This window comes from Cibotium barometz, chromosome 62 (genome assembly GCF_041138505.1).
Source record: "Cibotium barometz isolate CiBa-2024 chromosome 62, ASM4113850v1, whole genome shotgun sequence".
Classification (NCBI taxonomy): Eukaryota; Viridiplantae; Streptophyta; class Polypodiopsida; order Cyatheales; family Cibotiaceae; genus Cibotium; species Cibotium barometz.
Window position 1 is genome coordinate 847,318 of NC_141107.1, and position 18,309 is coordinate 865,626.

General features: G+C 47.4%; 1 protein-coding gene across 4 annotated transcripts in view; it reads right to left on the bottom strand.

Annotated features, from left to right (window-relative positions):
• LOC147603997 (RNA-binding (RRM/RBD/RNP motifs) family protein) overlaps positions 1-15,351 on the bottom strand; it is a 28,284-nt gene extending 12,933 nt beyond the window's left edge. For 2 of the 4 annotated variants that reach the window (XR_015265402.1, XM_086795190.1), the window contains exons 1-7: positions 15,058-15,351; positions 14,896-14,967; positions 14,195-14,440; positions 13,683-13,764; positions 13,412-13,567; positions 12,981-13,142; positions 12,607-12,819 (exon numbers count right to left, since the gene is read on the bottom strand). Coding sequence is in view for 3 of the 4 variants with exons in the window: in XM_086795190.1 (XP_086651316.1) it covers positions 12,607-12,819; positions 12,981-13,142; positions 13,412-13,567; positions 13,683-13,764; positions 14,195-14,440; positions 14,896-14,967; positions 15,058-15,266 (1,140 nt within the window). In the remaining variant the exon portion in view is untranslated. The remainder of the gene's footprint in view (positions 1-12,606; positions 12,820-12,980; positions 13,143-13,411; positions 13,568-13,682; positions 13,765-14,194; positions 14,441-14,895; positions 14,968-15,057) is intronic. The other 2 variants (XM_086795192.1, XM_086795191.1) reach the window with 1 other exon arrangement.
• Positions 15,352-18,309: the final 2,958 nt, after the last annotated feature.

Genomic DNA, 18,309 nt, shown 5'->3' on the forward strand with positions numbered 1-18,309 from the left:
ATCTGTGTCCACCAATGGGTAGCAAGGCTTGGCGCCCATACCGCTGCTCCATACATCAGTGCCAATGTGACTAATGTGTCAAATAGCCACCCCTTCGTCCGAGGCTCCTGAAAATGCGCCTGGTGGCACTGTCTCTCTAGCATAGCCAATGCTGCATATCCCCGTGTCAATCTAGCTGTGGTTGCTGAACCCATGGTGAAGCGCGTGGCTGCTGCAGAGAAGGTAACCCCTAGGTACACGTATGATGTCACCACCTCCACCTCGCGTCCTGCGAGAGTGAATGTCAGCTGACTCCTCCTCTGTCTCGATGTATGAAAGACCATAACCTTGTTTTCCCAAGGTTCACAGTAAGACCCCTCTGTGTGCAGAAATCATGGATTGCATGTAGATGCTGCTATAGACCTTTTGGAGACTCAGACACTAATACAATATCATCAGCATAAAGCATAATATGTACTGAGGTACTTGCTAGATCAACTCCATCTCTGCCTCCCCGTGTAATGAAGTCAGCCACCTCATCAATGTATAACCCAAATAGCGTGGGGGAAAGTGGGCATCCTTGCTTCACACCAATGGTGCTAGCAATAGTCTCGGACATACCTCCTGGGCATCTGACTCGCCCAAAAACCTGCTCATATAATGCATAGATGCCCCATGTCATATGTGCTGGTATGCCAAGAGACTGCAGGCGCTGAAAGAGGCTCTCTCGTGGTACTGTGTCAAATGCCTTGCGGAAATCCACAAAGCAGCAATAGAGCTTTCTCTTCCTCACTCTAGCCTGATCAATCATACATCTCAAAGTGAATACATGGTCAGTGGTAGAGAAAGCTCTCCTGAAGCCTGCTAAACACTTGCTCCAACACTGCACCATAGAATTTGGCCAACACGTGGCCAACCATAACCGTCCTGTAGTTGCTCGGATCGAGCATATCCCCTGTTTTGTGGATCGGCACAATGGTGTGCATCCTCCACTCCGCAGGCAAACACTCTGCTAGTGCCTTGTTAAATAGGTATGCAAGAAAAGGAGCCAAAGAATCTACTGCATATATGAGATGTTCACCCTGTAGGCCCATATGGTCGGCGGCCCATCCATGTTGTAGGCGGCGGATAGCTTCCTTTACCATCGAGTGGGTAAAGAAGCTAGCTGTGGTAGGTCGAGGCTCCTAGCTGAGGTATAGGTGGCTGTTGTGGGCGTGGTATAGGCCCTCTGCATATGTGTGACATGTCTGTGGGTCTGCAATGGGTGTCGGTGTCCGGGGCTCTTTGAAGTGCTGCCATGAGATAGGGCTATCTCTACTCATGAAGAAATGGAAGATCTCTAGCTCCTGTATCTCTACGAAGGCCCACCTTTTGCGGCAAGTAAGTCTCCTCATGTCTCTCCTCGACTCCTGCTCTGTGATGGCTCCCAAGGCTCTTTGTATGCGGAGCAGTGAGTATAGTGTTCTGCACTCGTCCTCATACCATTTGTTCTGGGACATAGTCCCAGATCTCGCAGGCTCTGAGTGGACACGATGTGGGAAGCTATGTAATGCAGCCGTGTGTAGGAGTGATGCCAGCTGGGCTATAATGGTATCCATAGGTGCCAGGGGATCCATGAGTAGGAGCCCATCCTCTACTCTGCCAGTGTATATGTCTGCCATGTCATGTGTGAAGTAGATGGTAGTGTGTGGCGTGGGTATGTGGGGGGCTGGTGATACTGGTGATCCGGCTAGTGAAATTGCCAAGTATGTATGTACTATGATCTATCCCAATAGGACGAGGTGGGATGGAGAATGAGGTGACAAGTTGTGATGCCTCCAAAGACCCCATAATGTAGTCTACCACCGTGCCTCCACTCCGTGTATGACCCCCATGTGGGAAGCATGTCAGCCCTCCTGATCCCGGCCACTGTAGCATCCCGTTATAAATAACGAGACGATGCCTGGCTCCCAACTCTAGTAAGTGGTCCCCATAATGTCCTCTGTCTGGTCCAGTGTCCTTTGATGCCCGACTAGCCCCTATCTCCTCTGGATCCACAGGGTGGAGAATCTCCATGTCATCATAGTCATACACTTCACACTGTCTGCCGTGTGTGTGGGCATTGAAGTCACCCGTAAGAAATACTTCCCCTAGTGTAGAATAATGCATGATCTCCTCTGACAGACAAGTGTATGGCGAGGCTCCTGTCTCCTCCTCCTGTGGCATGTCCTCTGTAATGACATAGGAGGATCCTGATGGAGGAAAGTAACATAGGGCTATGTATCTAACCCTGTCCTGTGAGAGCTGTAAGCTGATCCACATGTATCTGGCCTCTGGATCCTGTGCTACCACTCTCCGTCTCGCTTGTAGCTCCTGTCTGAATAGAACTGCTACTCCCCCCAACCCTCTCAAGGTACCCTGGCGTGTGGTCCTCCTGTATGCTGACTCCCATTGGAATCCCTCTACTCGAGGTAGCCCTCTCTGTGGGCTCTGATGTGTCTCTGTCAGAAGAAGTATGATGTCTCTCCCCACCATAACATGCTCCAGTCGTCCAGGTTGCACCCATAGTGAACCATTACAGTTCCATACTGCCATGTGTATCTCTGTCAGTGGCCTGGTCTGTGTCCCATAGGCCCCAAACCGCTAATCCATGGGCCGGCCATCAATGATGACCCAACCATCTCGATAGAAGGCCTTCTTGCCTTCTCTCCTCACGTGTAAGACTCCTGGCATGCAAGCTCTCCCATGCTCTAGCTGCATCCTCGTGAGATCATCATCCAAGAAAATAGGAGCTCCCTCTAAGCCTCGTAATATGACCCTCTTCCTCATGAAGGTGACCCTGTCCGTCTCTCCTGCAAACTGTAGGATGAGGGCTCGCTTGCGTGTTGAGTCTTTCCCAACTCTCCATGCTTTGGTGAAGGGGAGAGGGTCCTATTCCCTGTAGCCTAGCTTCATGCATAGAAGCTGTCCATCTTTCTCGGGAGTGGAGTTGGGTGTCTCGGCTATACCTGTGACTCGAATGTTGAGGCGGCGGGCATGCCTCATCTTCTTCTCCTCAATGGTGGTGTGAATGATTTGATGTTCTTCCCTTTGAGTCTCCTCCCTCACTTCTTTACGGATGTTCTTCTTCACCACCTCAACCCATCCTGACTGCTTGGCTTCCAGTTTTCCCTCCATGTCCTTTGTGATCTCCTTGGAGATCTCTTCTTTGATGGCCGTGAGAGTGTTGTCATTGATCTCCCCTTCTTCCTTCTCGGTGTTCTTGACGGCTACCAATTCCACTTTCAATGCACTCACCTCCTCCTTGAGTGATGTGTTCTCTTGTTCAAGGTCCGTGACCCGTGCTTCGAGGGCCATGATGTGCCGGTGTAGTTTGTTCTCCACCTCATTGAGGTTGGAATCGGATGTCTTCTTGTTCTCCTTGATTAGTGCCTTCATTGCCGTCTCGAGGGCCTCGAGTTTCTCTTGGAGACTCGGGGCCATTCCTCGAAATTATTATGCAGCCCTTCCAACAGGCAGGAAGGAGAGAGAGAGAGAGAGAGAGTTATGGTGCTGCCTTGGGGGCCTAAGCAAGGGTGGATGGGAAAAAGGGGGCCTACCAGACAGGCAAGCGGGCCAGCATAGCGCCAGCCTGGCAGCAACGCGGAAGCAAAGTGGGCGGCTACGCACAGAGGCGCAAAGCGAATAGGGGACAGCGAAGCGGCGAACAGCGAAGAGAGAGAAGCGAACAGATTGTGCAATGGCGGGTGGCGAAAGGGGGCGAAGATAGAGAAGCGAACAGAATGTGGGGCGAGCAAGAGAGCGACGAACAGCGAAGCAAGCCCAGGCGTTCGCTGTTCGCCCATGCGGGAGTGATGGCGGCGAACGAGCGAGAGAGAGAGAGAGAGAGAGAGAGAGAGAGAGAGAGAGAGAGAGATTAACGTCTACGAGAGGCCAAAGTCGGCCTATGAGACAAAAAATAATACAACTGTGTTCTTCCGATCATCGGAAGAAAAGGAAAAGAAAGAAAAGAAAAAGTGTGCATGTGTCTGGATACAGCTGTGAATCATCATGGATCGGTGGAGCCCATATACAAACAATATAAAGGGTGGTGGGGATGTGGATGGAGTGCTAAGGCAAGATGCATCTCTATATGCTGAAGGGGTAGTACAAGCATGCTGTGCAGATCTATGTCTAACTCCATCCAGTGCCATAAGAGGGATATAAGATATCATACATCGCCGATGCTGAGGCTGTGAGTGGCGTGAACATGTACCCTGAGTCTGAATGAAAGCGAGCTAGCCTCTCCTGTGTCTCCATCTGGTGTCTCATCCAGATAGCTGCTATCTCTCGGTGGCGGAGTCAGGGTGCTCCGTGTCCAGTCTGTCTAGGTCTCCTCCTGGCTCTCAATTCCTCTGCTCTCTGTGCGGTCACCCCACGTGGTACATCAGCTCGCACTGGCATAGCTCTCTGGAAGAAATCTGTGAGCTGGGACTGTCTCCCACCCCTAGTGGGAGCGGGTGTCTGGAGGAGTCTCTCTCGAGAACTATGAAGCTCTAGTAGTAGTCTGCCAAGTTGTCGCTAGTCCGAGGCCTCCATCAACTGATGTAGTGCAGAGTGCTCCTCAAACAATCCTGCATAACTATCTCTGACCCCTTGGTGGGCTCTACATCTACATACAAAGTGATCCTCAGTCTCCACCTCCTCGCGGCACAATCTGCATATCCGCTTGGCTCTCGGAACCCGTGCCGCTCTCCCAGCCTCTATCTCTAGCTAATGTGATGAGACTTTCTGACACACTATGCACTCTCGCACATAAGCTTCAATATCCCTACGTAGAGCTAGCCAAAAGAAATATCTTTCCAAAGCCTGTGTAGTAACCAGAATACCATGATGACCAGCATATGGTGGAGCATGACACTCTTCCATAACCTTTTGGCGTAATTCACGCACTACACAAATACAATTCTGCATCATCAGAAACCCATCTCTAATCGAATAAGATGGCACAGCAATACCATGATTCAAATCAACCCAAATAAGCTAAAAATCTGTGTCCAAAGCATACATATCTCGCATCCCTGATAAGTCTTGATGGTAGGTGGTAGTTATGGCATGCACTTGTGGCCTGCCTGACAAAGCATCCGCCACCAAATTCTTCTTACCCAGGGTATGCAAAATCTGAAAATGGAACATGGACAAGAAGTTTGCCAAACTTAAATGCATTTCCGAGAATTTTGGCTGTGTAAGAAAGTGCCGTAAACTTTGGTGGTCTGTTTTTACCATAAATTCAGTCCCCAAAAGATAATGCTTCCATGTTTGAAAGGCATGAATAACGGCTAACAACTCTTTCTCATAAACCTGCAAATACAATTCCGCATGTTGCATGCGGCGGCTTTCAAAAGCCACTGCATGTCTCTCTTGGTTCAAAACAGCCCCCCACATGCATCACACTCGATCACAGAAGGCCTATGCAAATCTGGAATAATAAGAACTGGCCCTGATATGATGCAATCCTTCAACTTCTATGCCCACACTTGTGCTGTTCCATTTTCACAGGGTCATGACATACCCCCCTCTTGAAAAATGGCAAGCGTCCTCGATTGCATTCTGGTGATACAACAAAATAGCCAAAGTGAAATATACAATATGGCAAGATCAGCGTCCCAATCTCTCTAAGCCATGCACATGTAACAACATTCACTGCAAACCAATGGCGTAGTAATAGTCCAAGTTGTATACCATTGTGAACCATACACAACCACAATATCCAATGTGACTAGTACACATATCTCATAGAAGTCCCATAAACACATGTACTGTCAGCCATCAGTACCTTCGGGTGAGACAAAAACTGCACCAAGCGACCTCTAGATGTCATCTGAGCCTGTCTGTATCAAGGGAGTGGAGGTGCTACCCCCCTCTTGAGCATCAAGCAATGCTCCAGACCCATGCTCTGCTGAACCTGAATGAGCCGTAACAAGAGTCGGCTCCAACTCAAAGGCATCGAGATAAAGCTGCAAAACCTGAGGTGAATCTGTTAAGTCACCTTCCTCCATCCACTTCGCATCCATCGGTGAATAGTTCTTGAACTTCTACAACCTCACAAGCAGCACCACAAGCAGCCCGGTACTCTGCCTCTGTCGAAGAAAGGGCAATAGTTGGCTGCCTCTTGCTGCTCCAAGAAACTGCTCCTGAGCCGAGGGTAAGACTGTATCCTGAAGTAGATCTCCTCGTGTCCGGATCTCCTCCCCAATCTGAGTCACTCCAACCTTGGAGCCTGACTCCATTCCCTCCTGTGTAAAAGAGTCCCAGATCCTTCGTACTCTGCAGATACCGCAAGATCCGCAATCCTGCGTCCCAATGAGTCTTCAATGGCGTCTGCATAAAAGAGCTCAACAGCCCCACGGAGAAGCTCAAGTCCAATCTGGTGTTCAGCAACCAGATCAATGAACCAATCAACTTCCGGTACTGCGAGGCATCAACTGGCTCACAAGGATCAGTAACGGTTAACTTTGTGTTCGGGTCCATCGGCGAAGTAATAGGCTTGCAGTTCTCCATCCCAAAGGCCTCAAGCAACTCATGAACATACCGCTGCTGAGAGACGAAAAACCCCCTCTGGGTCTGCCAGATCTCCAATCCCAAAAAGAAGTGGAGTAAGCCTAAATCGGTCATCTCAAACTCCTGTGACAAGGCAGCCTTCGTCACTCTAATGTGCTCCACATGACCGCCAGTGAGAATGAGATCATCCACATAAAGGATGATAAGCGTGACCATGCCGCGTTCCCGAAAGAGATACAGGTTCGGATCTGCAACCGATCTCTGAAATCCAATCCGAATAAAGAAGGAATCAATCTTCTGATTCCAAGCCCTGGGAGCCTGCTTAAGACCATACAAGGCCTTACGTAACCTGTAAACCATCCCTTCAGATCCTGGAACAATAAAGCCTGGAGGCTGCTCAATATACACCTCCTCCTACAGGTCACCATTAAGGAACGCAGATTTTACATCTATTTGATACACGGGCCACCTCTGAGAAGAAGCAAGGGCTAGAACGGTCCGGATCGTGGACATCCGCGCTGTCGGGGCAAAGGTATCCTCATAGTCGATGCTTGGCCACTGAGCATAACCTTTAGCCACAAGTCTGGCTTTGTGTTTGTCCACCGACCCATCATACGCATATTTGGTCTTAAAGACCCATTTGACACCAATGACTGACCGCTTCGACGGCCTCAGTACCAACTCCCAAGTGTTGTTCTTCTCGATGGCATCAAGTTCCACCTGCATGGCTTTCCTCCAAGTATCCTGTGAAAGGGCTTCCTTTACGGAAGTGGGCTCTTTGTCCCGCATGATACGAGACATCAAAGCATAGTTCACCTGAAGAAGCTCCGCTCTGTTGCTTTTATCTCGGACTCTCTGTGATCTTCGAGGGCCGTCCTCTGTGGTCCACTCGGAGGGTAGCTCCGTGACACCCGACTCCCGAAGGGTGTCTAACAACCACCTAGGTACTCGAACAAATCGTGGAGCCTCCTGTGATTGCGGGGGCTCTACTCCAGCTGCAGGCTCAACCTCCTGTGATGACTGAGGTTGAGCAACTGAAATGATGGTCTGAGAATCATCATCAGACTCCTCCGGATCTCCAAGAAGTGGCGGCTCCTCGACAGTGGATACTGGAACATGCTCGTCAAAGACCACATCCAGGCTGATAACAATCTCGTTCCTGTCTGGATCATACAACCTGTATCCCTTGGAAAGAGAGTTATACCCCACAAATACAAGCTTGCGGGACTTGGAGTCAAGCTTCCCCCTCTGCTTCTTCGGAATACGTACATACGCGTCACTCCCAAAGACACGGAAGTACGAGACATCAGGTTTCCTGCCAAAGTATGCCTCATATGGGGTACTGAAGTCATCGGAGATCGGTTGAGGGTATGGACAGCCGTTGCCACAGCCTCTCCCCAAAGTGGACGAGGAAGATCACAATGCTCCAGCATGGTCCTCGCCATCTCCACCACAGTCCTGTTCTTGCGTTCAACAACTCCATTCTCCGAAGGCGATCCTGTATTGGCCAGTTCCCTTTTGATGCCATGATCTGCACAAAATCTGAGAAATACGGTCGAGGAGAATTCACCTCCTTTATCAGCCCTGAGAGTCTTGACCTGAAATCCAGACTGAATATACAGTCCACACTTCATCTTTTTCGGAGGCAGAGCATCGCCCCCATCCTCCCCTTTGGTTAGATCACTTCTTCAGGCTTGGGATTCCATGAGGAGGTTCTTGATTCATATACCTCACAGTCAGCAGAGGAGGCTAATAGACAACCCATTATATGGAATGACTTGATCTTGGATGAGTATGATAGACCTCTTGGGGCAGCTGCACAGATTCAGTGGGTTGGCTGCGAGACTCTCTTCCCCACAGTGCTGGATTGGAAGAGGCTTAAAAGCCTCTTCCAATCCGAGAGGGGCAGCTACACAGATTCAGTGGGTTGGCTGCGAGACTCTCTTCCCCACAGTGCTGGAGGATGAGAGAGGGGTGCTTATGCAACATCCGAGAGGCACTAGTCAGAGGATTGTGCAGATTGATCCTGCCATAGCCAATCAGTAGATCACATGGACCTTCTTGGAAGGGCTTCATCACTTGTGGCTTGGAGTTTTCTCAGGAACAGGTGTACCTCTACATGTTATGGGCCTCCCAACGCTGGGGAGGATGACAGTGGTGTTTTTCTCCGTACAGGATGCCATCACGTGCCAATCTTGGAACCGAGCAAAAGCTTGGTCCTTCTGGGAAAGAAAGTAGACCCACGTGAATCTGGTACAATCATCAACAAGCAGCATAAAGTAGAGAGATCCTCCCAAAGATGGTGTCTGCTGAGGTCCACACAAGTCAGTGTGAATCAACTCCAATGGTTTCGAAGCCTGCTTCGGAAAGGATTCCCTGTGCTGCTTACCACGTATGCAAGAACTGCAACGCCCTTGCCTACTTCCAACATCTCGCAAGCCAACCACCATCTGGTCTCGGAAAGCTCGCCTCAAAGCATCCACATTTAAGTGGCCAAAACGAAAGTGCCACAAATCGCCGATCTGAGAACCTATCAATGAGGAGAGTGCAGAGAGCTTGTAGATACCATTCTCCACACCGCCTTCCCAAACAACCTGGCCAGTCTCTCGGTCCCGTAAAGCAACTGAATGCTCCTCAAATTCCACCCGAAAGCCAATCTTGCATACTTCATGCACTGACAGAAGATGAAAACCCAGAGCAGGGACATAAAGAACACGGGAAGCATGCTTGCCCCCCTTGCCGTCGGAAATAATCTCCATCCGGCCCTCACTATGTATCGGAATAATGGAGTTATCGCCAATAAAGATGCGACCTGACTGCCGTTTCGGATCCAGAAAGAAGTCACGGGATGGAGTCATGTGCCTGGAAGCACCACTGTCAAGAATCCATTCCCGGGTATCCTTCACGGTGAAGCCAACTGCCTCCTCGCTCGAAGATGATGAAGCATCGGAGTCCACCATCTCTAAGTGCACAAATGCCGAAGTCTTTGCAGCTGAGGCTGAGGAATCAGCACTCTTCCCTGTCCGCTTAGGACACTTCCTCCAATAGTGGCCTTTCTCGCCACAATCATTACAGGATCTTTCGGCCTTCAGCTTCTCTTGTTCTGAATTAGGCTTCTTCTCAGAAGACTTCTCCGGTGAAGCCTTCCCTTTGCCCTTGTTGTTATTCCGGCCTTTCGACCGTTGGCCAGTTAAGGCCTCTGAACCTCCGCTGCGAGGAGGGTTCGTGAAACGTTCCTCCTAGTCCAAGACCATTGGCACAAGCTCCTCCCAGGTAATGGTGCTGAGCCTGCCACTCGTAATCAACGAGGAATAGAAAGCAGAATACTAAGCAGGCAAGTGGGACAGCAAAGTGATGGCCATGTCTTCAGATGATATCTCTTTCCCAGCTTGTAGGACTTCCTGCTGAAGGGCCTGCAGCTTGTTAATGTGTTCCCGCATCGTCGAAGACTTTGCAGGGTTCATAACCCGCATCTGCACTTCCAAGGAGATCCGTTTCATGGGTGATACCTTGTTATACAAAGAAGCCAAGTGCTCCCATATGCCTCTCGCCAGCGTCATGTGCTTCACATGATTGATCACTTGTGGTGTGTAGTTGAGGAAAATAAATGACCGGACCTTGGCGTTGACACGATCCCACATGTGTGCCTGTGCCTCTCGGTCCTTCCTTGTCGACAGTAACTCCCCTTCCTCTGCTTCCGGCCGTGGAACCCCGATGATGATAAAATCAGCAAGGTCATATGACTCCAGCACCGACTCCATCATGACCTTCCAAATGCCGTAATTGGACCCGTCCAACTGACGATTTACAAGGAACGTGGGGAGAGTCGGAATCTTCACGTGCTTCTCAGCCATCTCTAGTAAATCTGCCATCGCGGGGAGTAACCTGAAAGGGTGGGTGGGTGGGAAAAAAATATATGTAAAACCTGCAAGTGGCTGTCCAGTCCCTTTGGCCCGCCTTTCTCTTACACCTTCTCTTCCCGAACAGTCCAAAACAGTCCACCAATCAGCAACCTAACAATCCCTCTCTTGCTCAGAAAAACTCCCAAGATCTATCACGAGCCTAGGGCTCTGATACCATGTCAGAATATGCAACGGAAATGATAACCAAACTTGGGTAGACAAGAGCAAGTAGACTGCAGAAAATAGATAGCACAAGAAACACAGAGAGATAGGTGTGTAAACTCTTCTCTATACACAAGATCCCGCAGAAAACTGAATGAGGAAGTGGTGGGGGCATGGATGAGAGCAGTCGGCCAGCATTGAAGGGCCTCCACGACTGCATGAGCAGTCGGCCAACAGTCCAGAAGCCCACGAATGATGTGTGGGCAGTCGGACAGCCACAGGACTGCAGATGGGACAGTCGGCCAGCCCTGAAGTGCTCCTGCCAACCTCTGGCATCTCTCCACACCACCGGAAAAAATGGAAAAAAATAGGGAAAAATACCGGCAGTGAGGAAAAATGATAAAACACCTTATACAGGGCGGGCACACCCACAACAGAGGCCCTGGTGTATAAATATAGACAGGAGATGACTTCTAACACACCGTACCAAACTTAAAACATTGGTTCTGGCACAACACTGTTCATTTGCTGCCCCACCTACTCTGGCACCTAGCTATGAGCGCCCAATCACTCCACACAGTAGAGGTGGGTCAGAAAGGTAGATAGTGGCAGTAGGCCAGACCATAGTTGAGGGAAATGGGGATACGGATACATATACATACAGATACAGATATTTCCAGGAGAGGAAATAGAAACGAAGGGAGAGGAGGGGCTGAAAGTTCATGATTGTTTGTACACACATGTGATCACATTATGACATGAATTTTAAGGTTTATGAGAATAGAAGGGGGATTTCAGTTTATGTAATGTACATTTTCTTACACATTCATGTCAATGTAGAAAAGTTTGGGGTGGTGTAATGGGCAACAGCAATCTGACTGACAGTCCAAACGCATGGAAGCACCAAGCTCTCTGAATGGCTTGTTGGGTTCCCCTGGAGGCCCCAATTTGGCTTACCCAGCTGACCAACCCTAGACGGAGATTATGGCTAGAGAAGGGGCCGCCTCCGAGGCATATTCCAAAACACACCAGACACTTCTATGTTGGCGTTGGATTTCGTCGCCTTCCTCTCCTACGCTGCCACGTGGCAGCCAATATCCCACATGGTGTGTTCCAGTCTTCACAGCCCTTCTATAAGGGGCATTCCGCCCCATGGTCTCCCTCATCCCCCACTTATAGTGGATAACCAGGATTTGGGGGTGGGGAGACCCTCCGGCCAGGCTAGGCCTCTTCCGTCCGTCCTCTTCCACACTGCTGGCGGTGCTCCTGGGCAGCTCTCCGCGTTTCTGATATGGTATCAGAGCCTGTTCAGCTCTTGGGCTCCTGCTTGCATCGTTCGGGCGCTTTTGCTGGGCTTCGTTCCATTCTTTGGGGGGGGGGGGGGGGGGTGTTGTTGGCATTGGATTTCGCCTTCCTCTCCTACACTGCCCAGCCAATATCCCACATGCTGGGTTCCGGTCTTCATGGCCCTTCTAGGGGCATTCCGCCCCGTGGTCTCCCTCATCCCCCACTTATAGTGGATAACCAGGATTTGGGGGTGGGGAGACCCTTGGCCAGGCTAGGCCTCTTCCATCCGTCCTCTTCAGCACTGTTGGTGGTGCTCCTGGGCGGCTCTCTGCGTTTCTGTTATTCTAAAGCTCTGTATCACCCTGTTCCAACACATAAGAACCCCTTCAAACACAAAGTTGAGAGGGTCTTCAGCAAGCCAATACCTGGAAATGTAGCCAAAAATTTTGCATCTTGTCCAATAAACAGAAAGTAGGAAAGATGAGCTGCTTCATTACTAAAGCTTTAAAAGAGCTGCAACAATTAGCATATACATCACCAGATGGTGATACTATGCAACCATAAGCCAAAACTATGGGTCAAAATTAAGCAAAGGTTTCACTTGCAGGCCTCTATTATAGGGAACATCCATAATTCTGACAATTTGTTGTGCAGCTATGAATAGTGTGCCACACTAGACAACACAAACAACAAAACGAATCCAAACTGCTCTGATAGCTTTAGTTGCAGAATTGTGGGGCACAAAGCATGCCACTACCTTGAACATTGAAAGGGCAAAGATTTCGTTAGCAGGCATTCTGCCAGCTACAAGCTCTTCCCGTGTTGCTGAGTTTCTTCGTTCCAAAGTCCCTTCCTCCTTAGCCAAGTGATGTGCTTCTTCCAGCCCAGAATCGTGCATAGCTTCCTCAGGTACTCCTTGTTCCTTCAACACCACCAGTTCTTTTGGCTGCCCCTTAGAAGATATATTGATCTGCCAAGCACCAAGTAAATTGTCAATCTCAAAGAGTTGTAGTGCATTCAACATTAAATTTAGTTCTGGAGTCATGAGTGGTTTCTTTTGCAAAATTGTTGACATGTGAACAGCCCCCATGTTACAAGAGGCACCAAAATGCCTATGCTTTAAAGAGTCACCTGTAAAACAGGCCGTTTTTTCTTGATCAGAGGCCTTTCTTTAGGAACCAAATGTGTGGATCTGGCTTCAGCAGCTTCTTCAGTCAAACCCTTCCTCTTTCTTGTGGCTTGACTGCTATGGCTCCCAACTTCTCCTGTACCTGCAGTCGTAGCCATGCCCATCTGCTGACATGTAGCATGATCTCAGGTTATGAGCATCTTGGTATGATGATAATTTTCCTCAATAAGCTACAGATATGAAACCACTTTCAAAAATGATTACAAGCATTTCCAAATTAAAACAAATCAATGCCGTGCACTACCACCATACTATGAACAAGTGCAAACTATAGTGGCAAGCATTTCAACAGGATATCAAGCTCCTGCAGTGGTTAAGCATCCTACCATAATTGTGGAGCAGGTCTACATCCAAGGCAAAAAAGGAAACCCACCTCTTCGGACGATTCTAGTTCTGATTCATCACTGGAAAGATCTCTATCTGGACAAACAGGAGCAGCTGGTTCTGGTGGAGGGGGTGGAAGTGGAGGGGTCGGCAAAGCTGGACGGAAAGGTGCTGGTAAATTCATCTTGTTCATCAAGTGTAAGACCTGTTTGAGCAAGACTAAATCAACATGCCTCTATCAGATGAAATCTAAAGAAATATAATCTGATTGAATCAGTAGATCTGCAAGCACCTACTTCAAGGTACCGACAATTGCATACCTGTGTGTAAAAGCGAGGAACTGCAATTAGAGCATTCACAATGTTTGTCAGTATGTTACCATCTGGAGGAGGATATGCATACCTGCCCATAAAACCATTTGGTCAATCACCAGTTAAACACTTGTTACTAATGACTATCCACAAGCCTACAACAACTATGTGCACATAAGTGAAAAAGAAGGCTTTTCAGCAGGCAAAAATAGCCTTGCCTTCAAAAGGGTTCACTCCATGCAGAGTCCTAAGTTGCTAGATAAAGTAAATACAAGAACGAATTTCTCAAGGTGTTAAAACAAGGCTTTTGTAGTAGCAGGCAAAAAAAACCTTGCCTTCAAAAGGGTTCACTCTATGCAGCTTGCTAAATTGCTAGATAAAGATTTAAAAAATGCTGTTGTCGAGTCAATAAAATGAGGCTTTGTAACAGGCAAAAATGATCTTGCATCCAAAGGTTTCACTCCATGCAGCTTGCTATGTCGCTAGAAAAAGTTGATAGAAGAACGGAGTTCTCCTCTTACTCGAGATGGGGAGGGAAAGCGTAATCAATGCCAAGACTCGGAGCAATGGGTTCACTTCTTCGTCCTGCACCAGCAATCCCCATTTCAAAATAACCTGCGGAGGAAGGTAACCTTCGCCCTTCTGATGGATGTGTGAGAGGATATGTAGATGATGGTGGAGGATGGTCATTCTGCTCTTTTGACAATGTTTTGGGAATGTATGGCTTGGCTCTCTCTACTGCCAAAATTTTCCCTAGAAATCGCAACCTGTTGCATTTCAAATAAGAAATATTCAGGCTAAATTAACCAGCAAAAAGGTTTTAATGAAGGTCATAAAAACAGAAACAAATCCCATTCGTGTGTAGATAGCAAGCCCCTAGGTGATTTTGTGCATCCTTTGCCTTACAAATTTTATGGCACGAAAGGGCATTGCAAAAAGTGGTGCAAGGATGTGCTCATGGTGATGAGTGTCTATGCTCAAAACCTTATGCAAGAGGAAGCTTACTATAGGGATAGAGGGGGGTGGGGAGGGATCCACCCACTTTGAGAAGGGAAGGAGTATGGTTCTCTCTTTTGTTACAGGCAAGACCCACAGTGAACTCACCCAATATCGTACATCATGACACAGAAAGGGGAAAAAAATTTGATGCGTGTGTGTGTGCGAGCGCGCGCGAAATCATCAAAATACAACATCTGCGTCCCAAACAAACACCTATCCTCACCTGTGCAGCTGAGACTGAGCCCGAGCGGCTTGAGCCTCTTCTTTGAAATCCACGAAAGCACAATTCTTCATCCTGTGAGTGTGATATCAGATGCCGGGCATGAGCAGGATTTACAATAAAAACCTAAGAAGATGTAAAAGTTTGGCAGAATTGCACAGATACCTTCCTGCAGCACACGGCCGGATGTCGGAGGCGCCATAGTGAGAGAAGAGGCGCTTGAGGGTGTCGATGGGGAGGGCGTCCGGCAGATGCTTTACCAACAAAGTGGCTGCGCCTTCCACCACCATCATCTCTTGTGGTGATGCAGGAGGCGGAGGCACCAGGGAGGGTGCCTGCTCGATCGGCAGAGGTGGTCGAGGAGCTTCTGCCATATCTGTCGGAGGCAAAACTCACAGCCAAAACACTCTCTCCCCTCCCCCTTGTGCCATAGGTAGCATCTCTACGCTTTCAAAAAACAGTATTATATTATTTCAATTCAAAGACATCCACATTACCACTCACCGATGCTTTCCACGGGACTAAATGACATATCATGAATCACGAGGGCTCTAAGGCTGAAAAGAGGCGTCACGATCTTGCCTAATCTGGATTGTCGGATTCCCGTCGGGCAAGTGAACTAGGGGTGAACTCAGGGTATACCATAGGGATTTTTGGGACTTAGAAAATAACCAGCCGACATCTAACCACTATGCTATACTTTCGAGCAGGTTGTGGAGAGTGTTTTTAAATTTAAATCTTGATATTTTTTCCCTAGTTCACTTTCTTGAAATGTTTCCCTAGTTCACTTTCTTGAAATGTTTCCCTAGTTCACTTTCTTGTTGCCGGAAAAGGTCTCCCTAGTTCACCCTAGTTCACCCTAGTTCACCTCGACTTTACCCGAGAGTTCACCCCTAGTTCACCCCTAGTTTACCCCTAAGTTTACCCACAGTTCACCCATAGTTCGCTTGGGAATCCAACGATGTTGATCAAGTCCCGATCGCAATGCCTCTTTCCAACCATAAATCTCTCCTGATTCATGATGTGTCACTTAGTCATCATGAGGCCGATGTTTTCACAGACAAGATAGGTTGTTTATCTTACAATGCATTTTTAAATTTCAAAAAATAAGATACAATATATTTGTGCTCATTGTTTTGTACCTGACTTACCTTGCTCTCTCGTTGCATCTTAAGTTAAGATACGTAGCCCTTGTAATATAGTCTTTAATATATTCTCTCTCTTCTTGCTTAAGGTTGTAAATGCATAAGGTCCATCTTACGCCACTCAGAGCCACTAGTGAAAGCCGACTTAAGTGAACAAAAGTTTATCTTTTTTGTTTATATCAAGTTACCAAAACCATTGCCCAGCTTTGTAATCAAGACATAAGCTAAAAGCTTTTATTTTTTAATTATCATCTACATCTCCAGAAGCTTCATAACTTGATTTCCAAATATTGAACAATATTCCCGATTCTATCAAATTTAATCATCAACTTAGAAATATAGACTACTTTCACTCTAGAAGCTTATATGGCTCTAGTTTCTTATGTTACTTCCATTGCTACCCTAACACTATTTTTCATTGCTTTATTGATTTGTAAATGAGATACAATGAGGATAGTATCACCTGATTCGCCTGCATCTATAAGATTCTCTCGGCCTTTGTACATAAAAGAGAGTTTGTTTTGTCTTGTAATTCTTGTAGAGTTCAAGGCGAGCATGTCGTGGTTTGCCAAGCAATACATCACATCCATTGAGAGGTGCAATAAGGAAGTTATCATGGTCAAGGTAACCCTGGATGTGAATTCGCAACTTTTCAATGAGAGGAGTGACCTTCACGTCTTTCTTAACAAAAGCTAAACATTCATAAATTTTAGGTCCCATGTCTCTCACTTCAGAGTTCAAGGCAAGCATGTTGTGGTTTGCCAAGCAATACATCACATCCATTGCGACATGCAATAAGGAAGTTATCATGGTAGAGTTTGTTTATCTTGTAATTATTGCAGTGTTCAAGGCGAGCATGTCGTGGTTCACCAAGCAATACATCACATCCATTAAGAGGTGCAATAAGGAAGTTATCGTGGTTGAGGTAACCCTGGATGCGAATTCACAACTTTCCAATTAGAGGAGTGACATTCACATCCTTCTCAACAAAAGCTAAACATGCATAAATTTCACGTCCCATGTCTCCCACTTCAATCCCCAAGGCGACAACCGTTTGGGTAGAGATGACGTTGTCGGTAGAGCAGTCATCAAACATAAATAAGGTGGGCTAATCTTTAAGTTGCGTTTGGAAACACTAATGCGTACACGTCTTGTAGGGTCAAGTAGAGGTTATTATGATGAGATATACCCTTGTGGTGCTTGAAGGTTTATGGCTTATGTTTAAACATGTTAGATCGTGTCAAAGTATAAGTGTGCATAATCATGAGCATGAGTGAAAGATCACTCACAAAAAATGAGTGGTCATACACCATGAGTGATCGTGCACTCTGAGTGATCATATTGTAGCATTATATGGTAGTGATGTGTGTGAACACACTTAGGACCACCAGGGCACTTTTTCCTTCACTAGGAGGTTTTTTCCCCTGTGCATATGTACACCCTCTTATCTACTGACTTTGGGGTGTGTACTTATCTTTTGTATCTGGCACACATTTGTTCATTCTAAGCTAGTGAGTTTGTGTGCTCTCAAGCTTCTCTATCTTGTGTGTGTGTATTGTTGCAACAATAACCCTAATTCCAACAATTGGTATCAGAGCTAGCTTCCTTGACACTTGATCTAGTAGTGTGCCTCCCTCCTCACACAACCCTATTTTTCTATCTCCGATTGAGATAACCTCTTAGGAGAAGAAGGTATATGCTATAGTGTGAAGTATATAAAGTATACATAAATTTTCGGGGTCTATGGCATGATTTGGGCGCATTTTAGGCACCGCAAGATTTCTGCAAATGTTATGGGAGAGGTGTCATGTTGGATTGGTTCTACTCGATTTTGGGTGTTTGGGCTGTGCAGCAGCAAAAATTTGGTGTGCAGCAGCATCTACAGTGTCTTCAACAACATCGACTATCATACTTTCGCTAGTAACACTCTATTCTCTACTATGTGTTATTTTTCATACACTTTGCAGGTGATTCAATCAGTTGGCCAACCATCCGGGGTTGCATTCAATGAATACTGATGAGTACTTGCAATGTTGAAAGATTTTTCATTTGGTAGACAGTTATGGCTGGCAGTAGTGATGTATTCAACATGTTATCTGTTAAAGACAAACTTTATGGGACTAACTACCCATTGTGGTCCTATATGATGAGGCATATACTGGTTGTTAAAGGTCTTTGGAATGTGGTCAGTGGTACTGAAACTCGTCTTGTTTCACAACTACCACTGTAACCAGGTGCTACAGGTACATCTGAAGTAGAATCTGATACGGCT